A 24237-nucleotide genomic window follows, 5' to 3' on the forward strand; every position below is an offset into this window, starting at 1 on the left:
CCGACCTTAGCTCAGTTGGAAGAGCGCGAGACTGTAATTGGAAAAATGTCATCTTGAGGTCGCCTGTTCGAGCCAGGCAGGTCGGATTCTTTTTCCTGGCAGACGATAAACAACAGGTTTGCTGCCATTCTAAATTTTTGACACTAGTATTTTTCTGTATGCTTTATTTATGTAATTCACGCCAACAATTCTTGCCAAGCTTCCTGATCTCTGCAACTACCGCCCCTGCCGCCCCGCGCCCGTGTGGTCTGGCTTGATCTCAGGTTTATGTAGCTTCAGCCATGACATATAATGAAACTCAAAAGACTCAAATAGTAGGTGTGTTCCCTTGAAACCCGCCAAAACACTGAGCAATGACAGTGAGCATACATATTGGTGTCAGCTACCTGCATTTCTTTCCCTCTGGCACACATTCCTACACGGAGACCAGCATATTGATAACTTCCATATAATTGAAACATTGACATCCTCAACATCATCTTATACTTCATCGGACAGTGCTGAACACTTCAGTTGATTCATCCCAGACGAAATGTCATTACATTCCTGACAGCCCCCCACAATGTGCAGTCATTCCCACAGATCCAGACCATAAAAACTTCAGAGGAACACATTTATGCACACTATCTTAAAACGTTATGACAAACATTGCGTTGATCATTCGCCCGGATGACGTCTAGTTTGCAATCGTGAGACAGTTGAGTTTCTTTGTCAATGGAAACGCAATGGCCTTTCGGTCATTGATCTCCGAAGGCAAGAATTGACATTGATGGTGCAGCAGGAAGCGAGGAGAAGAGGACCGGGACCGCGTGGGCGGCCTATGTCTGTCGACAATGAGAGCATTCCAAAGCGTTTTTCCGCTTTCCGGTCCTGTTTTCTGCGCTTTCCGACGGCATCGACGAGATCAAAATCCGGGAGGCGTGGCGTGAGCCGTTCGTCGTCTTTTTCTTCTTCATGCGAGCTTCTTTGTGAGAGGCACGTAGTGTCGGGTCATGTGTACGACTGCTCAACCTCTTCTAGACTTGCCGAAGAATAAGGATGCTGACCAACCCAACGGCGGCCCGTTCTGCTGTGAATGGTATCCTGCTGGTCCGTTTTTATGCTCATGTTTCAGTAGGCTCCTCAGAAGAATGACTCTATGACGTCTTCATGCGAATTGGCCAGTATCAGATCGAAGAGTGGGCGGTTGTCGCCGAAAGCCTGACATGTGATGGATTGTGGTCAATCGAGTGCCTAACTCAACCAGACTTAACACGAGGAAGGCACGGTGAGTTGGGGCCAGGTCCATTTTGGCAACATCACGTCTTCCCGTAATGATTCACAAAGTTGCCCAAGTAGTTGTTCCTGAAGTAGGTTCAACGCCACGACAATCATGAAATCGAGTGTAATCCATACTTGTCGGCCATATACAATAACGCCGTGGTCCAGGCTGGCAATTATCCTGCTTTTGAGAGGACACGTTTCTTCGCGCGGGAATGTCATCACTCTTAGTTTGCTATTTGTGTCCATAATTAAATGGAGAAGCAAGCGCACGGAAATGGGAGTTGTACTCGTGAAGCAGGAACCGCAAGGCTGAAAGGCACAAGTTTCGGTGTCACTATGCCCAAGAATGGCAATAGGTACGATTGCCTTCCTCTCCTTGGTGGGCGGCGGCGCTTCACTCGGCAACTAATCCCTTCTTCCCTTTGTCGATCTTCACCCATATCAGGAACCTCTCGCGAGTAAGTATTAATGATGTGCTTGCTAGACTCTGAAAACGTACTAAGACAACGCCTTATTCCTTCTTCGGATATTCGACACCTCGGTTTCAACTTGGTCGACTTTGACAGTCTGGCATCATCAACTGATCTTTTTGGTTGGCAGTAAAGTCATCGTGAACTTGCGCAGGGCGTCCTGAAAAAGGGTATCGCGAGCGGTGGTCCCTATCTTGGATCATCAATGTGCGTACGCAAATCCTTCGAGTGCTTCACCATTCTTTTTCCCATGTTTGACGATATCTTCTGATGGAACTCACTTGAAGAGTAACGCTCCGGCGGCGGCAGGCACCTTGATGAATCCCCATCTTTTTGCGAATGTGTCAAAAATTTATGTGGCCATGGTACGGATTTCCCTGGAAGTAGCATCTATTCCAAGTAGGTTGAGATGGCATTTCGGCGGAGTACGGAAGCACATGCTCTCGAAGCTGTCATCCCGAAGATGGGAGAATAAAAACGAAAGCGCCATGTAAACCTTTTGCCCGCATTTAGCGGATTACATGGTGCTTCTTGAGCCGATGGCCAATGTCAGTGTTTTTAGGGTCCTTTCCACTATCAAGGGCATGCCTGGATGTGACAGTAAGCTTCAAGAGGAAATGGGGACGACGGAAAGTATACATCCAATGGATTGTGTATAATGAGTCTTGTGTATGCAGAAAGTGATAAGCACTGATAGAAAACTTCACGGAGCTGCGGAGGCAACGGTTTGGAGGGAAGTGATTTATTTTCAAGCTGGTCGCCGCCTTAGTCCATTGAAAACCTTATTATACCCTGGAGTCACATTTTGATACTCTGACTCTTCAGATTTTTAGACATACCTCTATAGAAAGTTCACATTCGAAAATGAGCGCCATCTTATTACTTGAAGTCGTTCACCTTTCGGCTTCGGGCGAGGACTCTCAGACCCAGGCTAGCTAAGCACAGTTGCATAACCAACTTCTTTGAAAGTCTGTGCCCGCAGAATATTTTAGGCGAGAATGAGATGGCAGATATGATCTGTTCGAAAATTTAACAGGAGTCGTCCAGTCAGGTCCTGAGACGCAGTAGTAGTGAGCGCTTGAGCACTTTCCAAGCTTTAGATCCTAACACAAACAAACAATACGCTCTGAGAGAAGTTTGCAAGCATAATGCTTACCATTGATAGTACTATCCGCAGATCCCCCAAGGAAACTTTCTTTGCTAAATAGTGAGCTGGTATACCCTATGTAAGTCACATTTCATAATTGGGGTTGAATTGTACGATGTCTAATTGGCGTAACGGGTAGGTCTACTGCTCCATTCAACAGCCTGAGCTCCATTAATATTGCTGATTCTATCATTGATACAGTGTGGCCTCGCAATGCGTGTCATCTTACCTTCCGGTCTTCCCGGGGATCTTCAGAAGAGTGTCTGAGAATTTGATACGACGGACCTCCACCCACGTCTCCGTGCGCGAAACGTCAACCGTTATCAGCTAATACTGACAACAAGTATTCGTCAATCCAGTTGGCCAACTCGTAAGGATCCTCCTTTACAGGTAATGCGCTTCCCACACCTCCTACATGCGTAGCTCATTGTGCCCATTTCTAACATAGTATCAGCAGCCGGTATAATACGACCGTCAAGGCATTACTTGGAGGCTACAAGTGCTTTCGGGAGCGAACCGTGTTGCATTTGTGAGCAGTGAGCTGCCATTGTCAACTTCTTATTACCGTACCTGTGAAGCTCGGAACGCCTCATAGGATCTTTGTTTCATCCTGCTATTGGTTGATTTTCGTGACCGGCGTACTGGACACCTGAAGGGAATGCGGCTTCATCACTTCTTCATTTGCATGGCAGTGTTTGTATCAGGCACACTTCAAAGCTTCGATGCCTACTCCGAACTGTCTTCTGTGCCTTTGCTGCACGTGGCCATGGTAAGCGCAGCTCGAAGGAGGGGTAGTCACTGCTTTATGTTCTACAACGAAAATGCTATATAGTCTGTCTCGTCAATGTGCCGTAAGCCTCACAGACACCCATGGACGCTTATTATTCTCGCACACAGCCTACGAGGTCGCTGGTGAGTTACTATAACAATTTGAATTATCTCCGTACTAAGCCTTCAACTCAAATGTTAGGCTGCAACCATGCCTGCGGGTCGCGAGCACTGCATTCGGTGCCATAAAGACTTCTCAGTCAATTACCCCTCGGCCTGCATCGTACCCCACGTGTTTGACTCTCGCTGTGACCCACTTCGTCTTTACAGTGGAGAATTTCAATGGATGTCGGAGTGTTGCGGGGGTTATGGTACTGTGACGGAGGAAGAACCTGGAAGTGGCGTCTTCCGTATGATGGAACTCACCGCCTGTTATCGTGGTCCGCACACGACGCGCAAGGACGTTGTTCGACTCCAATACAATGGTGTGAGCATCCTTAGGTGCAAACACAACAGGTCCGGAAAATGCATCCGAAACCACTTGACGCAGAGAAGTAGACCGGTTTTTGACAAGGAGGTGGCGTATTGCGATGGGGACGAACAAGACCGACACCATGATGGATAGAGGCAGATTGTGTACCATTTAGCGGCTGAACGAACTAGAGGATGATTAGGACTTTGTTGGGAGCCAGCTTTTCGCCTCTGTACTACACACCCTCGGAACTTGCATTGCAGCCGCTCATACTAGAGTCCATGTCATTATACGACATCAACTTGTTCCTCGTCCGCTGGCGTGGGAGTCAATTCTACCAAGTACGAATCAAGGACATGGGCTTTCTCATTATTATATGATCCCCCGCGTCACTTACATTACAACTTGCCCCTTACATTTGCCTTGGATAGAAATTTCTAACAGGTCACTGATATCCAAGCACAAAAAAAACTGCCCAACGTGACGGTTTTACCATGACGCTGTACTTCCAACTTCTGAGCTGTCCCGACTAGATCACACCCTCTGAAGTTCTCACAGCTACCAACTTTTGTGTGCACCTCTTTACATCTGGTGAGTCTCGTGCCCTGCTCTTTTTTGGCTTTGTTTCTCCACTACTCATAATTTTCTCGCGCACTGCGGCAACATCAAATGGTTCAAACAAAGTCATGTTACACTCCCTGGGCTTAGGCTGGTATGTAATCCACCTTTTCCTCCTTCCTACCCACTTTCCCCCCCTCCTACCCTCATTCTCCCCCTCCCTCAGCTTCTAAGAGACTTTACTTCGCATGTTTTACTATATGTGCATATTATCATGAATAAAACAGAACATTTTAGATCAAGGAACAATTGTCCTGCCAGGGGCCTGAGGTGCAGGAGCTAACAATGGCGCTCGTGCAGATCCTGTACACTTAGCATGAGCCCACACAGAGATTCAATCTTTTTTATGTTAATGTGTTAGAATATTGTAATGCTTAAACGGCTTCGGCAATGTGCGTGTAGAGGCGAAATATCACGTGACGTATCGGGGACCCGAGCGATTGGCCTAGAGACTCTAAGAGAGTGAGCTACAAAAGGGATTTCGAGTCTGGGGGAATTTGGACACTCAAAGTGCTACAACCCCCGATCAGCCAAACTGCGACTCGATGTCTGTGGGACATGTGTAGAATTAAATTGCTTGACGTGAAATCGGGCATCCTTTGTGCTCCGAGTCAGATTCAGACCCGTCCAATACTAATATGCCTCCATCCAGCGGTGCATGTCACGGTGATGAAGTTCCCAGTCTGGTATGTGGCGAAGGGGATGCTTGATGAAAACATTTTAATTCTCGTAAACTGATCGATTTAAATATGGAGAGGTAAATTGCATAATGGTAATGTCCTTCCCAGAGAAAAAAGCTAGACTCGTGCCTCACAAACGGACTGGTCACCAGTCTAGAACAAAGCATAGCTGTGATATAATATACGCCCAAACATCGTGTCGAGAGATCGGTCTAACCAAAATGCTACGTAGCTATAACCCCAGTCACCGTGTCCACATGCCCGCAAGCCCCTGAAACGTAGTGTCCAAAAATACAACAATCTACCAGTAGTACGACTGCACTAAATACCTAACTAAATAACAGAACGAGAAGTACTTCATTAGCTCAAAATTCGATGTGCTGAGGCTCATGCTCTTCGGGTTCAATGATCTCTCCCTCTGCATTGAGTGGCCAAAAAGAGTTCCTGAAGAAGTTGTCAGGGTCATACTTCTTTTTCACCTCGCACAGCCTAGCCCAGTTCTCCCCATAGCAAGCAATGACACGACCAGGAGGCTCTTGTCTGCCCAAGAACTGTCGGCGATATGAATGAAACAAATTGGATGTGGGTACAGAGGAAACGCATACGCTTGGCAATGGGCCACCGAGCGTCACCGGTGCCAAAGTTTCTGCAATCCACTCAAGAACATGGGGCGTGAGTATAAGAACAAGTAACTGATGATAAAATGTTTACCTCCTCCGCGGAATGGACACAGCGCGGATCTTGGAATTCAATATCCCACTGATGCAACGCGGCAACAGTAAAGGAAGCCTGGCGTTGTGCCTTCGGTATACAATTATCCTCGAAATCGACAAGTGCGCCACCAGCCAATTCGAACAACCACGCTGTACCCATGATGCAATAAGAGATCGGAAACGAGAACGGGACAAAAAAGACATACTGCAGCCAACAGGCGTGTCCGCAAATTGAAGGACCGTCTTATTCACGATATCATCCGGAAGCGAGCTAATAAGCGCAGATCGTATGAACCACTTGTTTCCTGCTGTTAGTAGCAAACATATCAGAACACACATGTTGATTCAGTAAACTCTACTGCTCACCTTTTCCACGGAGAACCTGCGCAACGCTGTCTTGTTGATGAAGAAAGGACTTCTCATCGACCTCATTGAGAAGACACCGTTCCCCGTCCCACGATGAAATAGCCTGTAAGAACTCCTGGCCCTTCACCTTGGGTCCGACGTAGCACATCTGGATAACGACTAGGGAATCTTGCCCTGCAGGGCCAGCAGTAAGCAGAACATTAGCATACAACTCCCGGGGAGCACCCTTGACACAGTCGCGAAAGTGCTTGATTAGTGATGGTGCAGTTGCACGATGAAAACGACTGTGAAAAGTAGCATGACATTCCGATCCAATTCAAACAAGAGACAGTACTCACTAGATAAGATTACCCGCGAAGACGACGGGAACCGGATAAGCTCTGGCTTTGTAGCGTGTGACAACACCAAAGGCTGGGCCAGCACCACGTAGTGCCCACCATAAATCTGGACGCCAGTCAAGACCAGGTGAATACTACTATATGTACGACACATACCTGGGTGTTCATTATGGTTAACCAAGACGATTTGACCATCTGCTAGAACAACTTCTGCTTCTACCAAATTGTCACTGCTCAAGCCATGAAGACGGCCCAGGAATCCAAAGCCTCCCAAGATCATGATTGCTGAACCAACGGGATGAGCCGCACTAATCCACAAGGTAAATGAGAATAAAATCCGAAAAAGAAAACAGCTTACGATGGGACGTGATATGGAACAGCGCCACGTCCGCCTGCGAGTGACATCGCTTCTAAAGGGTTTGCGGCTGAGAACTGATCGATTTCCTTCTGTCTCTTTCCTGCACCAAAGGTCATGAAGGCATGAGAGTAGATGGGCATTGCATAAGTCAGGATGTTAGTCGAAGACTCGAGGAAACTCGGGGTAGCAAACAATGCGTTGGGCATGGACTGGGCAAGCCGAGAAGTGGAGGCGACAGGTGGTGCAAGATTGTTGGATGTATCATCTAGGTAGGAAAAGGGATCATCCAATGAGGATATACACGGGGGCGGCTTTGAACTAGTATCTGGCAGCGGAGGAGGTAGGGCAACATCGGTAGTGGCACCGTCCATAGATGGGATATGAGAAGCCAGGAGGTTGGAAGGCATGGGAATAGAAGAACCAAGTGAGTTAGAGGATAACAACGTCGTGCTAGGCTTCTGACTACTGCTCGACGTCGCGGAATAGGTGGACATCTGTGGGATCTCCAACGTGGGAGCTGCGAATTCCAACCTCCGTCGAGTGGCGGGAGGACGATCGGCAAATGGAGCGGATGATCCCCCTGGGTGAAGAAAATCTGCGACAGTTGCAGATGCCAGGTCGTAAGACAACTCGTGGTCGTCTTCTCTTCTCCGCTTACTGCTAGTCGCAGCATCAGATCTATCTAGAAGCGGCGGGCCAGCTTTGACCTTGCCTTTGCTGCCAAGTACAGGCATGTCTCGAATGCTGGTAAAGGAGCCATCAGCGGCAGGAGGTTCAATGTCGATGTCGGTAATCTTGCAGAGGTCGATGATAATGTCGCCTCCAACTGCCCAGCCAGCGGTTCCATAGCCTCCTGCCTTGACAGAAGCAGAAATTGAATGCTTTCTACAAAACAAAACAACTCTACGGGGATAATTGAATATCTGACAGGTCTGATAATTGGAAACTTACTGGCTAACGTCCAGAGCATCAAGGGGACATACGACAGCCATAGCGTGAACTTTGACGTCGCCATTAAACATTCGAGAATAGTCTAGAAAACTAGAATGGCTGTCAGAGGTGGCGGGGAATAGAATGGGGATATATAGTACCTAGGATCATCTCTTCGGTATGTATCTCCGCTAATGGTCGATCTTAGTTCTTGGTAAAGGACATCGGACAGAGAGGGAAAGATGGAAGTTCCAGAAATTCCCTCCATGAGTTGCTCAAAGGCAAGATTGAAAGCGAGTCCAGAAGAGGGGAATAGGGAGGTTCTGGGTACGAATCCGACTGGTTTTTAAGGAGGATCGTGAATGTAATTAAAATTTAGGTGAATTTACAAAATAAATAGGATTGCTTGCCAGGATGCAGCTGCATACTGTGCATAGTCGTCAAACGGGAGCATCGGGTATTTTGGAGGCGATGAACTAAATTTTTGTGTTAGTGGAACTGTTTGCGCGGAATTGGCGCGGAAGTTATTTTTGCTCCAACATTTTAATTGTGGATCGATCGGCAAAGCCGTTCTTGGAGCAAACGTTAACCCTACGGTCACCCCGAATGTTCCAGATCTCACTCACAGACTTAGCCAACTCGGGACGTGATCAAACATGTCTCAAACGTTTGAGTCCCCTTGAGTTTCTGCGGAACTCAGTCGACTCAGCGACAACAATCTGATGCCATCTTGTACTAGTAGTAGGCCGATCGTCACCCTAGCTCGTAGTATTTCAAATCCCAATTGGTCATTAGGTACGTCACGCGTCACGCTACACGGCAGGTTCTCGTCACAACCGTGGAATGCCGCTCCAACTGCGCCCAATATGCACTGGCCCCAATCCGTCAGGCTGGAGCCTCACGCGCACGGTGAGCCTACTACGTTCTAGATCTGATGGTCCGGCTGCTGTACGTATTCCGAAGATTTACTTACCTAAGTCACTTCACCACCTCATCGAGGCACCATCCGCTCCAATCGCCCGTCTGACCGCCTTGCCCTTCTTGGCAACATGTTGTGAGTTTCAATAATCGCTGTTTCACGCAGCCAGAGGACATCTTCCATTAACATAAGCTAGCTGACCTCACCTGAAGTTCATATTAAGACCATGGTCCAGTGGCGCACGCAAGATCGTCTCATTGAGGTATACTTATCATTAGATTTACCCCCTTAAGGTTTAGCGCAAGTACGTCCACAGCTTAACGCCCAGCAAACTCCATTGACCCATCTGATATCTAATAACGTCAATTAGTCCCACACACTCGCAACTCGAGGAGCCAGGTCCTGCCAAGCTTGGACAATGGCGCGTGACTTAATATTCGAATGCTGTGGGCCACCGAGATAACCAGACAAGTCAACTATTTGCAAGCACATTGGAGACAGCTACCTCATCCCGGCGCGTATGACGCTTAACATCCCTTACCAGTGCGTGGTGCCAGTGAAACCCTCAACGGCAGTTGAACCCCATTCTCAACTTCACCTTCTACTACTGGAACCATCACCAAGCAAGCCTCCCGTCGAACAAGTTCGGTTTTATCACTTGTGGCGAACTCAAACCTTCCAACTATCTCCGTAAGAAAAGCTTGGATTTCAATCACCCTGGGTAAACGTTTACATTAGATTCACTCCACCGTTGCCGGATGACCCGTTAACACTCACGCGAAGCGCCATCCAATACACGACCTCACTCCTCCGAGGAATGTCATTCTAGAAACAAATTGGGGTTCATTCGTGTTGCAAGTAAGAGACTAACGCTCACAAATTGGAGTACACCCCTATTGACGTCACCTTTTCTTTCACTGTTCCATTGAGCCATCTCTCCGGATTGAATTCGTGTGCATCCTCGCCCCAAAGCTCCTTATCCCTGACCGATATGAGCGCACCGTCAGAAGAAAGAATGTTGGCGCTAAATGGAACCTCTTACCGGTTGTACGCTGCAAGCGATGCAATAATTCGCGTACCCTTCGGAACCGGTAGCTCACGGATGATGTCCCCGGATCGCGCGGTGATTGGCTGTGACAACGGAAGGACGTCATCTTCGTTAGCGTACCGGTGTACATGATATACGACACAACAAAATCTCAGAACTTCCTATAATGGCATAGCGTTGTGACAGCCCAAATAATGCTGGTATGACGTCACGCACTTTTATCACAGCAGTAGTATATGGCATAGCGTCAAAATCAGCGATTGTGAAATCGACATCCCCGCGTGCGTGCACAGCGGCTTCTGTTTCCCATATCTCTTCCCGAAGACGGGATTGCATTTTGGGCTGCTTGGCTAGCTCGAGAAGCCCCCAACTGACGGTGTTCGCTGTCGTCTCATGGCCTGCAAAGAGGATAGTACTGTGTAATTACAACAATCCGTGATCGGAAAGCTGTGCAAATACAATAAACAGAACGAACACACCGAATCTGAGCATGCAGCTCCTCTTCCGTTAACTTCGCCTTCGCATCTGTGTCCATATTGGCTTTAACTGTGCTATAATTAGATGGCCTATACTTATTTGAGACTGTCGAGAACGACGACCCACCAAGTAAGCTAAAGATATCTCGGCTGCCGTCGCCGCGCAATAGCATCTCCGCCTTTTCTTTCACCAGCTGCTTTGCAACAGATTTTGCCGTTTTACCTGCTTCGCGCATGCGCACGATACGTGGGTTTTTAATCATATCTGTGAGGTATTCGAGAATCCGATATGGGATATACTTTGAAATCCCCAGAGAGAATATCTGCCCATCTGACGGAGATCCAAATACGTCACTCCTATTGCAACGAAGATACGTTCGATTCAGATCAATCAAGGGAAACCCAGATGCTTGACAAAGTCAAGACTGACATTATATTATTATATGAGCGCGCAAGAGCCTGAGCGCTTTCATTATTATCAGTGGTGCTGAAGCGGATATCAAAAGCAGCTGAAAATGAGATGAGAAAAAGATGCTTGTGTACCCTGAATAGTATGTACCTTCGCCGATAGCATCCAAGGTTGCGCGGGACAGCCATTCAGAGAGATTGAACACTACTGACCCCTCCTTAGAGTTACTGATTATCTCCGTCCATTTGTCGCTCATCTGTGAGAATTTACGTTATTGACGGGTGTTGAGAGTATTTGAATGACTTCGATGCCTACAGACTCGGCGCAATTCTGGAATATTGATAAGAAGGCTCTGGACTCCGCCGCACCGAATCCAGGAAGCATTACTCTTCTGTGTCGTTTGTGATCGTCGCCTTCAAAAGTCAACTACAAATCATTCAATGTTTTGATCTGTGGCTGAAGACCTACCCTCAGCCCAAGTAATTCCATTTCCGTTGACCATCTTGGTGAGGATGCGGCGCTCAGGCGGTTTGGGAAAGCGATAGCCTTTATTTGCAAATATGTATTGCAGGGCGGCCGGGTCGGAAATCATCAACTGGTCATTCTATGAGTCGGTGGAGGATCAGGAAATGTACTATGCCGCAAGTGTGAAATCTATTACATACGCCAAAAGAGCCCTTGAAGCGAACAACATTCCCATACTGAGCTTGCCACTTGAAATCAGCTTCTCCTGCCTGACCTTGGTAGAGCTCTTTCAGATTTCCTAGTAGTTATATCAGCAGCGGGGGGGATCTAGCGAGAGAGAATATACATGCCCGTGATGAACGATGTAGACTCTGGGCCAGGAACGTCTGCCAAAGAGATATGAGTGTATCGACGGTACACCCCATAGACAATCGCTAGCGCCACAAAACCAGCAGCGATAAAGACAGGATCCATGGTTACAAGAGATACGATTTCAAAAAAGTATGTGAGGCGGCATTATCAGTGTCTCTCTTATGGGTTGGATGACACTTGAAGCGTGACACGCACTCTTCTGCGGCTGCGCGTGCGTCGGAAGGAACAGACCTAGAAGTTTCCTGGTTGTGAGGCTGATCTTTTTATGAGTTGACGATTTCGTGCCAGTGAACTCAGTACAGGTGATACGCCTTGGGCTACAAGGAGAAAAATTAGATCTGTATTGATTATTCGTTCTGTAGATATACGTAGGAGTAGGTCAGCTCCAGTTTTTTCAAGGAACTGCTTACATGTAGTTAGACACTGCCCTGTCGGTATTAGGTAATGATGTTTATCCATATCGACTCCCGCGTTCTGATTGCAGCCATGATGATTCGATGGCCACCTTCTGATCATGATAGAACGATATGAATATGATATAGTACTCACTCGTGTCATTACAAAATTATGTCACGAGTGGTCCTCTGGGAGAGATCAGATGATGGCTGACGGTCATCTAGGGTTGTCAGGATATACGAATTGACGAATCATTCATGGCCTAGTTATCACTGGGGCGTGATGGTCGTATGATTTGGGACTTCAGTGTAGCCTCCCGTAGTCAGGCCGTATGGAAGGTTTCGTCATGATGATTTGTGTAAGACGATGAGCCTAAACGCGGCTTCAGGGGCTGGTGAGCCGATAAAGGCCACGTGTCAGTCATGGTGGCAATGCTGAACGTTGAACACACGACAGCAAATTACCGACACTGCGTCAAGCTGGACTCGCATGGACTTTTTATCGCAGACCTATATCGCCCTTCGCGGTCCAACAGGCGCCCCTCAGTCTGCGCAGGACACGATCGCAAAACTTAGTGACCGGTTATCTCCTTCTACCCTCCTTGCGGACAGACGCGCTGCTGTCCTTGCTTTGAAGGGTTTGGCTCGCGATTGCAAGGAAGATGTCGGCGAAAGGGCCCTTCCTGGTCTCCTCGAAGTCCTACAGAATGATGCGGAAATAGATGCAGAAATAGCAAAGGCCGTGCTCGAGACTATTACCCAGCTCTGTGAACCCGATGACGATTCCAAGGATCTTGCGTTGAAACACACAGACTACGTTATCAGAAACGAACAGGCAGTTCATGTTTTGTTCTCCCTCCTCGGTGATGCACACTTCTATACTCGTTATGCGACACTACAGTTGCTCTCGGTGCTACTACAGAACCGTCGTTCTCAAGTTCAAGGATATTTCCTCAAGGCCCCTGCTGGCACCTCCAGCGTCATTGCCGTCTTGGAAGATAAGCGCGAGATCATTCGTAATGGTATGTATTTTAGCTACTCCATCTCGTCCCACGCGTGGTACACTGGTAGACCTGCTCATACTACCTGTCTCGACAAAGCTGGATGTTGAACATAACTTAGTCCTTGCGTGGCCGTACTCATCCTTAAGTTCCACTCTTAAACGACAGTGTCCGACGCAGGTCTACCAAGCCTGCATAAGACTCGTTCATTTCCCTTACTAACGCCAGTACATTTTCAGAAAGCATCGTCGTGATCCAAATGCTTATTTCTCAAAGCCCTGACATACAGAAGGTGCTTGCCTTTCAAGGCGCATTTGAAAAGCTCTTCAATACTGTCACACACGAAGGTGGATTGGAGGGAGGTGTGATCTCACAGGACGCACTTCGATGTGTCGACAGTTTGCTTCGGTATAATAGCTCGAATCAGGTGATTAGTGTTCTTTGCTTGAAGCGCACTTTCATTGATGTTTACGATAGAGCTACTTCCGCGAAACGTCTCTTCCATCGTTGTTATGCTCCCTCTTACTTTTACCGTCCAACCTTTCCCTTCAAGATCCAGTTCCACAGGAGTTTGCATTGCAATTTTGGGACTCACAAAAAGTGGCAAATGTGTCACTGGTGCTTGGTATTATGGGAATGTTAGTTGGGTCTAAAGGTAGCGTCAGTAGATTCCAATATCTTTCCTACATTTGTTTCATAGTTTCTTCAGAGTCAAGAACTATCTGTCTTCGTGCGAGGCTTTGTCGAACTAGCCCTCGCATCCAATGCACCAACACCCCTCAAGACTCAGGTCCGTTTTATACGGCAAGCATCTCACGATATAAAACCTGATTGTATCTGTGCGTTAGGCGCTCCATCTCCTTCCTAGCACGTTGACTTTCCCGCTCTCGGAGGTGATTTTGACCCCCTATATGCCTGTGCCTGAGACACGCGGAGAAGAATGGGACAGATTGGAGCCGGCGTCCGCGCTTGATGCACTTGTAGAGCTTGCACTCCATGGAGAGTACAATGGGCTATACAGTGATAATCGTGCCAAGGAGGGACTTGAGCTAAGGAGTGCAGCTATAACTGTCTTCGATGTACGTCATTGTCGTCCTCCAGCAGAAAGGGTCGGCATTGATTCACTATAGAACTTTGTGCGGAAAGAGGATATCAGACAGGCCATTGTGCAAGGGATGCTTCCTCCTCAACGTAAGCAGCATCTTCAATACCATGCAAAAACGACTCAGATTGTATTTTCAGAATCAAGTGAAGTTCCGATGATATCGCCCCTTCTGCACTCTCTTTGCCTCTCCCCATCTTCCCCTCTCAACATCGCTGATGTGACCTCTACTCATCTCGCTACACTCCTCTTTGCTCACCTGCTCGCCGGCTCCTCAAGAGCAAAAACTGCGGCCCGATCTATCAAGCCTTCTTCCAGCATTCCGGGAGAGACTTCGGGTCCAGGAACATTTTTTGTCCCTGCAGATAATAATACTCCAGCGCCAACGCAGCCGGAAGAGGACGAGGAAGATGCCCCGCAGAGTTTGTTGCACCTCTTTTCCGAGAACCTCTCGTTGTGCTTCCTGTCTCGCTCAAGGGCTGAGAACGACCGTGAGGAACGCGAGTGGAATAGATTGATTGTTGGGTACATATGTCTGCTTGCACAGTGGCTCTGGGATGACCCTAAAGCTACGAGGGAATTCCTAGAAGCCGGCGGGCTGGGCACAGTGAGTCTTCCACCCGATTCTGCAAACACCTACGAGACCTCAGGAACCCATAGCTAGTAGAGCCTATTAACCAGACTTCTGAGTCAGAAGACCTCATACCTGGACTTTGCGCCTTTCTACTGGGCATCTGTTATGAGTTCAATCGGGAACCGGGAGAGATCACTCGGCACGTGTCTTTGATCCTTTATCTTTCACGCGTGTTTATATCTGCGTATTTAACAGCGCGACCATACATCCCATCATCTCTCGGTTGGGCATAGATGTGCTCCTCGGTCATATGTCTCGTGTACGAGAGCACGACTGGTTCAAGTCTATCAGCCCTGAATCCATGGTACTCCGTTATCCAACCAAGGCACTCCAAAACACTCCACCCGTTGAACAGGAAGGCGAAATCTGGCTTGACTGGTCTTTTGTCGACTTCTGGAAATCAAATCAACGTGCGCTGCCAGGTTTCTCTATCGCATACAATTGATTTGATGACTTCTTTGAAGATACCATCCAGAGAGGTCTGGCAACGGACCCTAGCACCCTGGCTTCATCGTCAGGTCAGGAACAAGATCCAGAGTATCACCAGTCACATTGACTTACTTGCGGTCACAGGTCCAAGTGCAGAGTCCGCAATGCTCATCAATTCTCTCAAAGACGTCATTCGCTCTCAAGTGCAGGAAATAGACGCATTGCAACTTCGTCTCAAGGAGCTATCAGTTGCTGAAGCTCGGGTACGTAGTCATGGATGTATCCAGACGCTGCTACTTACTACGATTAACCGACAGTTGGCTGAGTCAGAGGCGCGTATTGCGGAGCTTGAGGCTGAATTGCAAACATCAGATGGCAAGAAGAGGGAGGTCGAGAAGGAGCAGGAGGATCTTCTGGTCCTCCTCGACGACATGAGCACTAAGCGCAGACGAGACAAGCAGCGGATGAGAGAAGCAGGTATGGAGGTTTCCGAGGACGAGGCGGATGATGACGATGAAGATGAAGATGAAGATGAAGGAGGGGATGAGTAAAACACAGTACCCATCGATTTTCATTTTTCTAGGGTTTCTATCGTATCTCAACTTTTTAGACCTCAAGTACATAACGTTAGGCAGGATACCCGTATTCTCCCCGCGGTCGGCGGCATGGCTTGAAAATCAATCATTGCAAGAGTCTCCATTCTTCCATTGCAAGCACTAATGTTGCAGCTTAAAGCCACAAAGAAGTGAAATCTGCACGACAGACAATTGATGCTGGGAGTCCCTGACATGAATGACACAAGAAGTCTGCAATTGCATCACCCACCGGGCTACAGCTAATGTTAATGTTCCTCGAGCGACATAGCCGAACGTACGTGTGATGTACCACGAGGTCACCAGAACGGAAATGTAAGTGTTCGTATGCTCAACAAAGGGGGTTGTACGTGTTTTCCGATTATTCGGGGATTGTGGTACGCTAATTAAAGGAATAGCAATGAAAAGACGCAGAAGTCTAATAAAAGAGAGGCCAGGCCAAAGTGGGACAAGTGCTGAAAACAAGTGTACGATGAGATGGCGCTATACTATGCTATGCTATACGAGTGATCCGCGGTGAAAAAGATGGGTTATGTATATGAATCCGCAACGCGAAAAATAACCAAGAAAAAAAAATACAGGTTGTGAAGGTTCCGCTCCTGTGTGACTCCTATAGGTTTTACCTGTCTGTCTCTTCCGCACACCAGATATCCGGTGGTAAGCCAGCCTACTTATATAGCCTGTCCGATAGGAACATTGGTCCAAGTTTCCCAGAGTGCCTGTCGTGTACGACTATCTGCCAAGGATGACGCGAACATCATAACCTTCCACACATCCTGGAAATTGCTTCCGAGTCCTAGACTAATCCGCACAACACCAAGCTCGCGGCCGACCACTCGCTCAAAGTCTTTGAGCGTGACGCCGGGATACAGTTGCTTCGTCTGGTCTTGAATACCCAGTAACGAGGCTGCACCCCCGGGATTGCACATGCAACCTGTGCGAAGAGAAATGTTCCACGTCACCGCAACATATTCAATGAAGCTGTTTGGTATCATCTCCCCTGAAGGCTGCAGTCCAAAGTTTCATTAAGATGATGATATAGTGAAAGTCGGGTACTTGCCGAGAGGAAGATAAGAGAGATTGTAGATCCGCTGTCACCCTGTTCCCCAACAGATTTCAGTCTCCTAGAAGGAAGCTTGGATAGAATATTAACGACAGGGGTTCCAGTCGAATCATGTCTCAGACGAGAGAGCGAGGTGACAAGGTAATGGGTAAGACATGAGAGGCGGAGAGGGAGGAATGGCAGATATACAGAGAGAAATCGTAGACCGTCTGTGACCGCGGGTAACGTCATGAAATTGATGGTTCCATCCTAGCAATACGAATAAATTCGAAAGCACATAAATTGGAAAAGAAGCATACTTCAAACTGTTCATGAAGAACACTCGTTCTAGTAAAAATCGAACCTGGCACCTGGACGACATCAACGGTTCCACCAGCGAACCATGGGCGCTCCAAGATCTCTAAGAACGACTCCTTGACAATGAGGGCTCCGACGCCCGTTGGATAACCGAACATTTTGTAAAAGCTTACAACCATAGCATCAACAGGGGTTTCCGAAAGAGAAATGACGGATGACGGTGCCAGCGCGGCAGCATCAAGAAGTGTGTGGTATCCAAGTGAGGATGCAAATCCGATGATTGAGAGTGAATTTTTCGCGTTAGAGATATTGGAAAGGCCGGTTAGGGCAAAAAGTGAGGAAGCGTTCTGTGGTCTGTGCTGACTCAATATATCCTACCACGGAGAATCAGCATTCAGCTGCTAGTTACGTTGAGTTGAGGCGCATATACGCGCAAAGGACATACCTTGGCAGTAGATAGAACGAAACCTCCAGTACTAGTTGATGGGATGTAATGTACTTCAGCTCCGCGACGTGAAGCGTACTCTCGGATTCCATGGACGCTATTATGAGAGTCGGCACCGAGGACATAGTCACTATTGGACTTGAAGGGATATGCCTCCCCAACAAGCTTCAATGCAGCTGTTGCATTTGCTGTAAACACGACGGTGTACCCTGGCGGGGCTCGAAAGAATGAAAGAACCGTATCCCGCGCCTCGTCAGCATATCGTGATGATAACTTGGAGCTATGACTCAAATGAGTAATGATCGGCGACCGATTTATAGAAACTCCGTACCTATTACTGACCGAATGTGTGTTTCCCATGACAGCTTCGGTTAGGAATGCGCTATGAACGCGAACAAGGCTCTCAGGATATTGTGCCCCGCCCATGTAATCTACATATGTTTCACCGGTTCGATCCAATCTGGCGAAATCTGTTCTTCGGAGGGTATCAAGTATCCAGGTGCTCTGATATTCTGGGAACGATTTGAGAAATGCACTATATGCGCGTGCCTCAGCATCTTGTCGCGAGATCGAGGGCGTCAAGGGTGTGTATGTTGTCAGTGTCGGGTATAAATGAGTGACGTTCGGATTATGATTATGAGGAGGCGCCGAAGGTTTCTCGCACGAAAGTGTATCATACGACGATATTTTTGATAGTGAAGTCTGTGATTTGTGATATTTCAGACTGATGTGAGATACTGGAGTAGAATGATTATGATTGATGTTAACGCCGACGCGCTGTTCGCGAGATTGATGGGGAACCACAGAAGATGAGTGTTTGTTGCCCATGATGGTGCCTGTCGAATGATATTGGTGTAAGGGAGGGTCGGTGAACTACACAGTGCCTTTATATATTTGGAGGACAAGCGCCTTGGCATTTCAATCGGGTCAGGGTCACTAGGCTATGATCTGACCAATACCTCCAACGTCTGACCAATCCCTCCACACCTCCAATGGCGTCGGACAAAAGTCCATGAGGCTAACCAAGAAGTCAGTCTACGGTAATTGGTACCCCTGGCCGGTAGGAAAATGAGCCTAAGTTACAAGTGATCCAGTCTGGTCCAGTATTCGCCTTTCCATTTGAAAGTTTGCGTGTTCAAAGTCGGTGCTAGAAGCAGCTACCAAGTCAAACCTTGTATTTTTGTTGTAGTACTAATATCTTGATAATTGGATTACGCGTACGCAGTGTACACCAGCAAAGGGTCCGCGGATGCTATCCCTGACAGCTGATCAGTGGTCTTAGAGAGGGCTGTCTTTGAATGGACCTGACCTGCGCAGCGGGTACAATTAATGTGATGCCGGACCTTGAGCACAGGTACTAGTCACTAGACTGACAAATGTGGTGGTCCTGAAACACAATTTTGTGATAGCCTACTACGCGTTCATGGATCCTTCTCTTGACAGCATTCGTGCCGTGCGTGTGGTGTGCAGCCTGCAATGATATCTCGATACCCCACCAGTCCGTGTTCGGCTGCTTCCCTCAGCTCTCATACTTGCAAGCATGAGATGATGGTGGTATATTTATCATCACACCTGTCAGGGGGGTGGAAGTTGATTGACGCTGTTCAAAGTTCAGCAATCTTTGGTGCTAGAAAGTACTTGCAACTTCTAGAGCGGCAAGAACTTGAGATGGAGGCTAGATGCTCGAATTCAAGACGAGCAACAAACCTAACCTGGTAAAGTGAGAAGCAGAAGATCCTACTTAGCTCCTCCCATGTCGTATAAATATGTATGTGGAACCTACAGATACGACCAATGTCAGATGTGCACAACAAGTTCAAGGGCAGCTTCGTGTGTAACATTGACAGTCCGGGATTTGCAATTCAAAGAGGTGTACTGGTTGAGTATCTACTACAGGTAGCAGTGTCTGTTGTAGTCAGAAGGAGTGACCTGGAGTGACTTGCCCGATAAGCGGCGGTGATGTGAGAACGTTGCCGCTGCTGATACTAGGACGCGTCAATTTCCGGGCAGAGGTATGGGCACGAGTCCCACGCATAGCATCAGCCAGTTCGGACTAGAAATTTGACGGTCCACAGTCCTTTCGAATCCCGCTTGGCAACACTCAGCAGCACTCCGCACAGTGGCCTCTCTGCAGCACGCTCGCGCCGCTCAAAAAACTTCGGTAGCTCAGCGAAATCGACCGTGATATGTTTTGCCAAAGAAGGTGTCCGGTGTCCCTTCTGGGAAAGCGAGCCTGAGAACATTTGGCTCAAACAAGGGCTTACTAAGCGAGCGAATTAGCGACTGGATAACGTCCAGCAGAGTGTTGTGAGGCGAACCACGCTCTATTGCAGAGTTCTCGTCAGGGGCCTACCCTCTCCAACACTCTCGTTCTGTTTAGGATAATACTACTGAACCTAGTGGCAGTACAGGTTCTGTCGCACGACTTCAATCGCATCCGATGACCGGCCAGCTGCATCCAGTAACCATGACCCACCTGCAGGGTAGTTTACGGTAGGGGAACTTCGGGCAAGTGGGGTAGGAAGTTTCAGACCCTAACTTAGTCTCGTGGCCTTTGACTCGGAGACCCTCACCGAGGTGCCCTTTTCGGCCGTTTCCGAACAGAAAGGGATAATATGTTTCCGTGCAGAGACGATGCTGGACTGTTCTCCTTGATATCTACCCACTCGCTACTATTCCCCTTTTAGGTGTCTTGTCTAAGAAAACTTCCCAGATATCTCTGCCTCATACTCGAGGGTTTGTGACTGTGTCACCTCCGGTCGATTCTGTTCGCATGCGTGCGCATTCTATTTCGTCTTTGCTTCCTATTGACAGATATCTCACTGTCGACATCTGTCTGCACTGCCCGGCAAAAGCTGATCCAGACCACGACCAAAAATACTACCCAAACTGAAAAAATTAATGTCATCACTTTCCCACTAAATTCTGCACTCATACTCATTCTGTCTCAGTTGACTTACCGTGTGACCTTCTCAGTCTGTGAAATATTGCAGCGCTTCATTATGTTATTTCGCAGACTTCCGAAGTTCTCTCGTAGCTATCATAGTTCAATGAGTCATAGTGAGCTGACCCCTTCAAAAGTCTTTGCCATGACCATTTTTTTAGACATGTGTCATTCGAACAGGGAAAACGATCGCATGAAACTCGCTTGATGTGTCAAATGTCTTGGGCTTACTGTTATTCAACATATACCGGGTGCTCGATGCCCGAAGTTCTGAAGAAAGACCATCGGCACCCAAGGTCATATCGTCAAACAGCGGGAGGAGACTCCTTGTAACTAGCGAGGGCATCATTGATGCATTGATGGCTCACTTGGTGTGGAAGGCCTGAATGACGGCAGTCGACAGACCAGACAGGTGGCAAAATATACCTGCAGATGAGGGGGAGCACTGCCGCCGCGCGTCCTTAGCCGAGCCAAAAGAAAAATCCTACCAGCTACTCAAGCCAGATTATTGTGCATCATTAACACCACCCACAAAGCCCGCAACGCCATCTCTCTGAGGATAATAAGTGGCGGCAAAGATAAAGAAAGATGATTCAAAGATGGCGAAACCGATACCGAAACGGCCAGCAAGAGGTTGGGTAAAGATATGGTAGTGTTAGTTGCTTGAAGCGTGTTAGAGGCCTGGATGGCTGGGGCTTATCGGGTGCACGTGATTCTCGGGCCGGACTTTCGGATTTAACGATTTCTGCAGTAGTTCTTCGGAAGAGCTGTGCGTTCGACCTCGAGTCCTCGACAGTTCGAAGGCGAACACCGTTCAACGTTCGCAAAACTTCCCTGTTTCTTTTTCGTGAGCAAATTGAAAGTACTCACTAGCTACGTTCGCAGATATAGTCGAACTAAAGTGACTGTCTCGTTCTGTTGCACTGAACTCACTCAAGTCAGTCAAGCTCTTCTGGAGCAACATCGCCGTGGCTCACATCCTCCAATTCAAACGCGAGTCCCGTGAGCGTCTTCCGCTCACAACATTTTCATCGCTCGGTCAATTTCGCCACGTCCTTGCGAGATTCTTAACCGCAGCCATGTCTGATGGAGCCGTACCTGATGAGCCACGATCACCTCCATCGTCACAAAAGGATGCAGGGTTGAGGAAGCTCACACCATATTGGTACCCGTATACGACTATGGCAAAGGAGCGGTGGCTTGGGCGGGAGATCCTAGAAATCGTGTCAACAGAATTCAGAGATCGATCCATGGAGTACTATGTAGGTGCTTACAAGTCAATTGTTCGTTGATTCTCTAGAAGTCACTATTCATTTCACAGCGATACGCCCTTGAATCTGGAGTGACAACAATTAATGGCAAGGTCGCAAAACCAAACACAGTAGTGAGGAATGGCGATCGTATAGAGTGAGCGCATTTTTCTGCGTTGGAGGCATACCTTTATTCATTGTTGTAGGAATGTTGTGCACCGACATGAGCCTCCAGTCACATCTACACCCGTCAAAATTGTATTACATGACAAGAAGCGCGACTTTTTGGTTGTTGATAAACCTGGTAGCATAGTTCGTCCTTGGTAAATCTACTCACAGTGCAACTAATTCAAAGATGTGGTACAGCCAGTACACGCATCTGGTCGGTACTACCGCCACAGCTTGGTAGAGATCCTTCGTAACGAATTTGGTTTACCGAAAATTTATAGTGTGTCCATATCTACTCGAAAACAAACCTTACTAATTCACTCACAGCAATTAACCGCTTGGATAGACTTACATCCGGTTTGATGATCATACCACTGAATGCCGATCTGGCACGTTCGTTATCAGGCGAATTCGTCAATGGTCTAATCCGCAAAGAGTATATTGCTCGTTGCAAAGGAGAGTTTCCCGCGTGAGTACTTTTAATATCTACCCATATGGTTGTATTGAGGAAATGGGCATAGTGAGGAAACGATATGCGAAGAACCCCTCTTGACTGTTGATCGACAGATGGGCCTTAACATAGTACACCCGGAAGGAAAGGTACGCGGCGGCTTTAGCTGTCAGTGGAGTTGTTGACAGTTTGCAGCCAGCGAAGACGATTTTTAACCGGCTTCATTACGATTCCACGACCAACACGAGTGTGCTTCACTGTGAGACTTTTAGTTATACACTGTATTTGATGAACACATTCGTTCTCTTTAGGCCGTCCTATGACAGGTCGATGTAGGGCTCACACAGATGTCATGTCGGATGTTCCTGACCAAATTCGTTGCAGCCCATCAGATACGAGTTCATCTACAATATCTCGGTCATCCAATAGCCAATGACCCTGTTTACTCTGAAGAACGAATATGGGTGAGGGTCCTCGTGTGATCTCAAGAATGCCTTGTATAACATCCACTCCGTTCATAGGGAGCTAATCTTGGCAAAGGGGGCGTGGATGTTATTCCTTGCGAGCACCGTGCTGCACCAGCGCCACCAGCGCATCTGCTGAGTGATAATAGTCCGGAAGCTCTTAATCTGAAACCCTCCGACGACACAGACTCACCATTATCACTTACTTCGGAAGAGGAGAGCAATGCGAGAGCGAAATTGCTTCCACGCGAAACTGGACACGATATTGGAATGGGATCGCCTGTCCCGTTGTCATCTGAGACAGTGGAAATTATAACGAAACTCCGGCATATGAAGGTGAGCGATTCAAAGCATGAGCAAGTGTGTGACGCACTTATCGAAAATAGGACGAAGACGAAGATTGGAGTCGCTGGCGAGATGTCGTATTTCGAGCGAAGGCCTCACTCACACCAAAAGACATCCCTCGTGCCCCTCTTCCTCCACAGAACAAACGTAAAAAAGGAGGTCCTTGCCTCCCACAAACTCCTCTGCCAGAAGATATGTCCTTGGCCCCACAGTTGACTCAAGGGGAAGCTTTAGCACGGCTCTCGCAGATGGAGGCCCCCTCCCCAGCTGTTGACACAGTGACAGGAACACTGTATTGTTCAGAGTGCTACTTACCGCTACATCCTGATCCAAAGCCAGAAAGGTTGTACATTTTTCTGCATGCCCTTAGATATACCACAAGCCTCGGGTGCTTTGAGACGGATATACCAGAGTGGGCAGCTGAAGGATGGAAGTGGGACCAGGCCTAAGATGCACCTACGTTCTGCGATACTATTTTTACATTTCTGTGTGCGCATGTATCAACTACCAAGTACTAGTACTGCCCCAAGAAGCTCAGCGAAGTTTGTTGAAAGATTGTCCAGATTTTTTTGCCTGGTTCCTTCTGAATTCTATGTATATAGTTCACACCATCACATCACGGAGAACTTGGATTCGCTTGTACAGAACTGTCAAGCAAGTCACGAAGCTGTGCGAACTAGCATGCATGATATGATGATCTCAGGCTGTTGCTCACACGAACTTACGTAAGTTGCGATTTGTTTGTTCGCTGCGTAAAGTCGACAGCTTGAGCCTTCAACACATCAATTACTCAGACGAAGATATCTTGAATAGTCAAATCCATATATTCTTATTGAACATTTAG

The 24237-nt window shown here is 47.8% G+C and overlaps 6 protein-coding genes and 1 non-coding gene across 7 annotated transcripts; 4 read left to right on the plus strand and 3 right to left on the minus strand.

The window, feature by feature from the left end:
• Window positions 1-86, plus strand: F5147DRAFT_t50. Its single transcript has one exon. It is a non-coding gene; the product is annotated as a tRNA-Tyr (tRNA).
• Window positions 87-3859: 3773 nt separating this feature from the next.
• On the plus strand, window positions 3860-4273 carry F5147DRAFT_571393 (uncharacterized protein; the record flags this gene model as incomplete). Its single annotated transcript, XM_041431045.1, has 1 exon — window positions 3860-4273. The coding sequence occupies one exon, from the start codon at window positions 3860-3862 to the stop codon at window positions 4271-4273; it is 414 nt and encodes a 137-aa protein (XP_041295992.1).
• A 1222-nt stretch (window positions 4274-5495) lies between these two features.
• F5147DRAFT_681965 (uncharacterized protein) lies at window positions 5496-8581 on the minus strand. Its single transcript, XM_041436416.1, has 10 exons — window positions 8285-8581; window positions 8145-8234; window positions 7194-8096; window positions 6992-7143; window positions 6836-6941; window positions 6498-6781; window positions 6338-6439; window positions 6130-6281; window positions 6024-6074; window positions 5496-5969 (listed from the first exon to the last, which is right to left on the minus strand). Exons 1-10 carry the CDS (start codon window positions 8389-8391, stop codon window positions 5784-5786), a joined length of 2133 nt encoding a protein of 710 aa, XP_041295993.1. The 5' UTR covers window positions 8392-8581; the 3' UTR covers window positions 5496-5783.
• A 722-nt stretch (window positions 8582-9303) lies between these two features.
• F5147DRAFT_681970 (cytochrome P450) lies at window positions 9304-12064 on the minus strand. Its single transcript, XM_041436417.1, has 13 exons — window positions 11791-12064; window positions 11641-11738; window positions 11444-11579; window positions 11291-11388; window positions 11126-11231; window positions 10997-11075; window positions 10694-10923; window positions 10570-10636; window positions 10307-10505; window positions 10085-10251; window positions 9920-10024; window positions 9820-9867; window positions 9304-9759 (listed from the first exon to the last, which is right to left on the minus strand). Exons 1-13 carry the CDS (start codon window positions 11912-11914, stop codon window positions 9570-9572), a joined length of 1647 nt encoding a protein of 548 aa, XP_041295994.1. The 5' UTR covers window positions 11915-12064; the 3' UTR covers window positions 9304-9569.
• A 577-nt stretch (window positions 12065-12641) lies between these two features.
• On the plus strand, window positions 12642-16075 carry F5147DRAFT_681983 (p115 like vesicle tethering protein). The gene is made up of 12 exons (XM_041436418.1): window positions 12642-13229; window positions 13448-13635; window positions 13686-13868; window positions 13918-13998; window positions 14057-14287; window positions 14339-14399; window positions 14451-14917; window positions 14971-15083; window positions 15140-15354; window positions 15409-15462; window positions 15518-15636; window positions 15691-16075. Exons 1-12 carry the CDS (start codon window positions 12698-12700, stop codon window positions 15922-15924), a joined length of 2478 nt encoding a protein of 825 aa, XP_041295995.1. The 5' UTR covers window positions 12642-12697; the 3' UTR covers window positions 15925-16075.
• Window positions 16076-16637: 562 nt separating this feature from the next.
• On the minus strand, window positions 16638-18599 carry F5147DRAFT_759312 (PLP-dependent transferase; the record flags this gene model as incomplete). The annotated part of the gene is made up of 5 exons (XM_041440439.1): window positions 16638-16900; window positions 17023-17278; window positions 17380-17700; window positions 17772-18051; window positions 18103-18599. 5 exons carry the CDS (start codon window positions 18597-18599, stop codon window positions 16638-16640), a joined length of 1617 nt encoding a protein of 538 aa, XP_041295996.1.
• Window positions 18600-21486: 2887 nt separating this feature from the next.
• On the plus strand, window positions 21487-24008 carry F5147DRAFT_682000 (pseudouridine synthase). The gene is made up of 12 exons (XM_041436419.1): window positions 21487-21534; window positions 21601-21977; window positions 22037-22122; window positions 22172-22277; window positions 22332-22413; window positions 22461-22602; window positions 22655-22733; window positions 22780-22843; window positions 22896-22916; window positions 22969-23048; window positions 23106-23384; window positions 23435-24008. Exons 2-12 carry the CDS (start codon window positions 21795-21797, stop codon window positions 23840-23842), a joined length of 1530 nt encoding a protein of 509 aa, XP_041295997.1. The 5' UTR covers window positions 21487-21534; window positions 21601-21794; the 3' UTR covers window positions 23843-24008.
• Window positions 24009-24237: the final 229 nt, after the last annotated feature.

Source organism: Suillus discolor, assembly GCF_016758755.1.
Source record: "Suillus discolor strain FC423 chromosome Unknown F5147scaffold_12, whole genome shotgun sequence".
NCBI classification, from domain to species: Eukaryota; Fungi; Basidiomycota; class Agaricomycetes; order Boletales; family Suillaceae; genus Suillus; species Suillus discolor.

Coding starts and splice junctions, on each gene's coding strand:
- F5147DRAFT_681965 (XM_041436416.1), bottom strand. CDS start 8,391: ATGGAGGGAATTTCTGGAACTTCCATCTTTCCCTCTCTGTCCGATGTC. Junction 8,235..8,284: donor TACCGAAGAGATGATCCTAG/GTACTATATATC, acceptor CAGCCATTCTAG/TTTTCTAGACTATTCTCGAA. Junction 8,097..8,144: donor GATGCTCTGGACGTTAGCCA/GTAAGTTTCCAA, acceptor TTATCCCCGTAG/AGTTGTTTTGTTTTGTAGAA.
- F5147DRAFT_681970 (XM_041436417.1), bottom strand. CDS start 11,914: ATGGATCCTGTCTTTATCGCTGCTGGTTTTGTGGCGCTAGCGATTGTC. Junction 11,389..11,443: donor TGGAATTACTTGGGCTGAGG/GTAGGTCTTCAG, acceptor TGACTTTTGAAG/GCGACGATCACAAACGACAC. Junction 10,637..10,693: donor AGATATCTTTAGCTTACTTG/GTGGGTCGTCGT, acceptor ATTATAGCACAG/TTAAAGCCAATATGGACACA.
- F5147DRAFT_681983 (XM_041436418.1), top strand. CDS start 12,698: ATGGACTTTTTATCGCAGACCTATATCGCCCTTCGCGGTCCAACAGGC. Junction 13,636..13,685: donor GGTATAATAGCTCGAATCAG/GTGATTAGTGTT, acceptor TGTTTACGATAG/AGCTACTTCCGCGAAACGTC. Junction 15,355..15,408: donor CTTCTGGAAATCAAATCAAC/GTGCGCTGCCAG, acceptor ACTTCTTTGAAG/ATACCATCCAGAGAGGTCTG.
- F5147DRAFT_682000 (XM_041436419.1), top strand. CDS start 21,795: ATGTCTGATGGAGCCGTACCTGATGAGCCACGATCACCTCCATCGTCA. Junction 22,734..22,779: donor TAGTACACCCGGAAGGAAAG/GTACGCGGCGGC, acceptor GACAGTTTGCAG/CCAGCGAAGACGATTTTTAA. Junction 23,049..23,105: donor ACTCTGAAGAACGAATATGG/GTGAGGGTCCTC, acceptor CTCCGTTCATAG/GGAGCTAATCTTGGCAAAGG.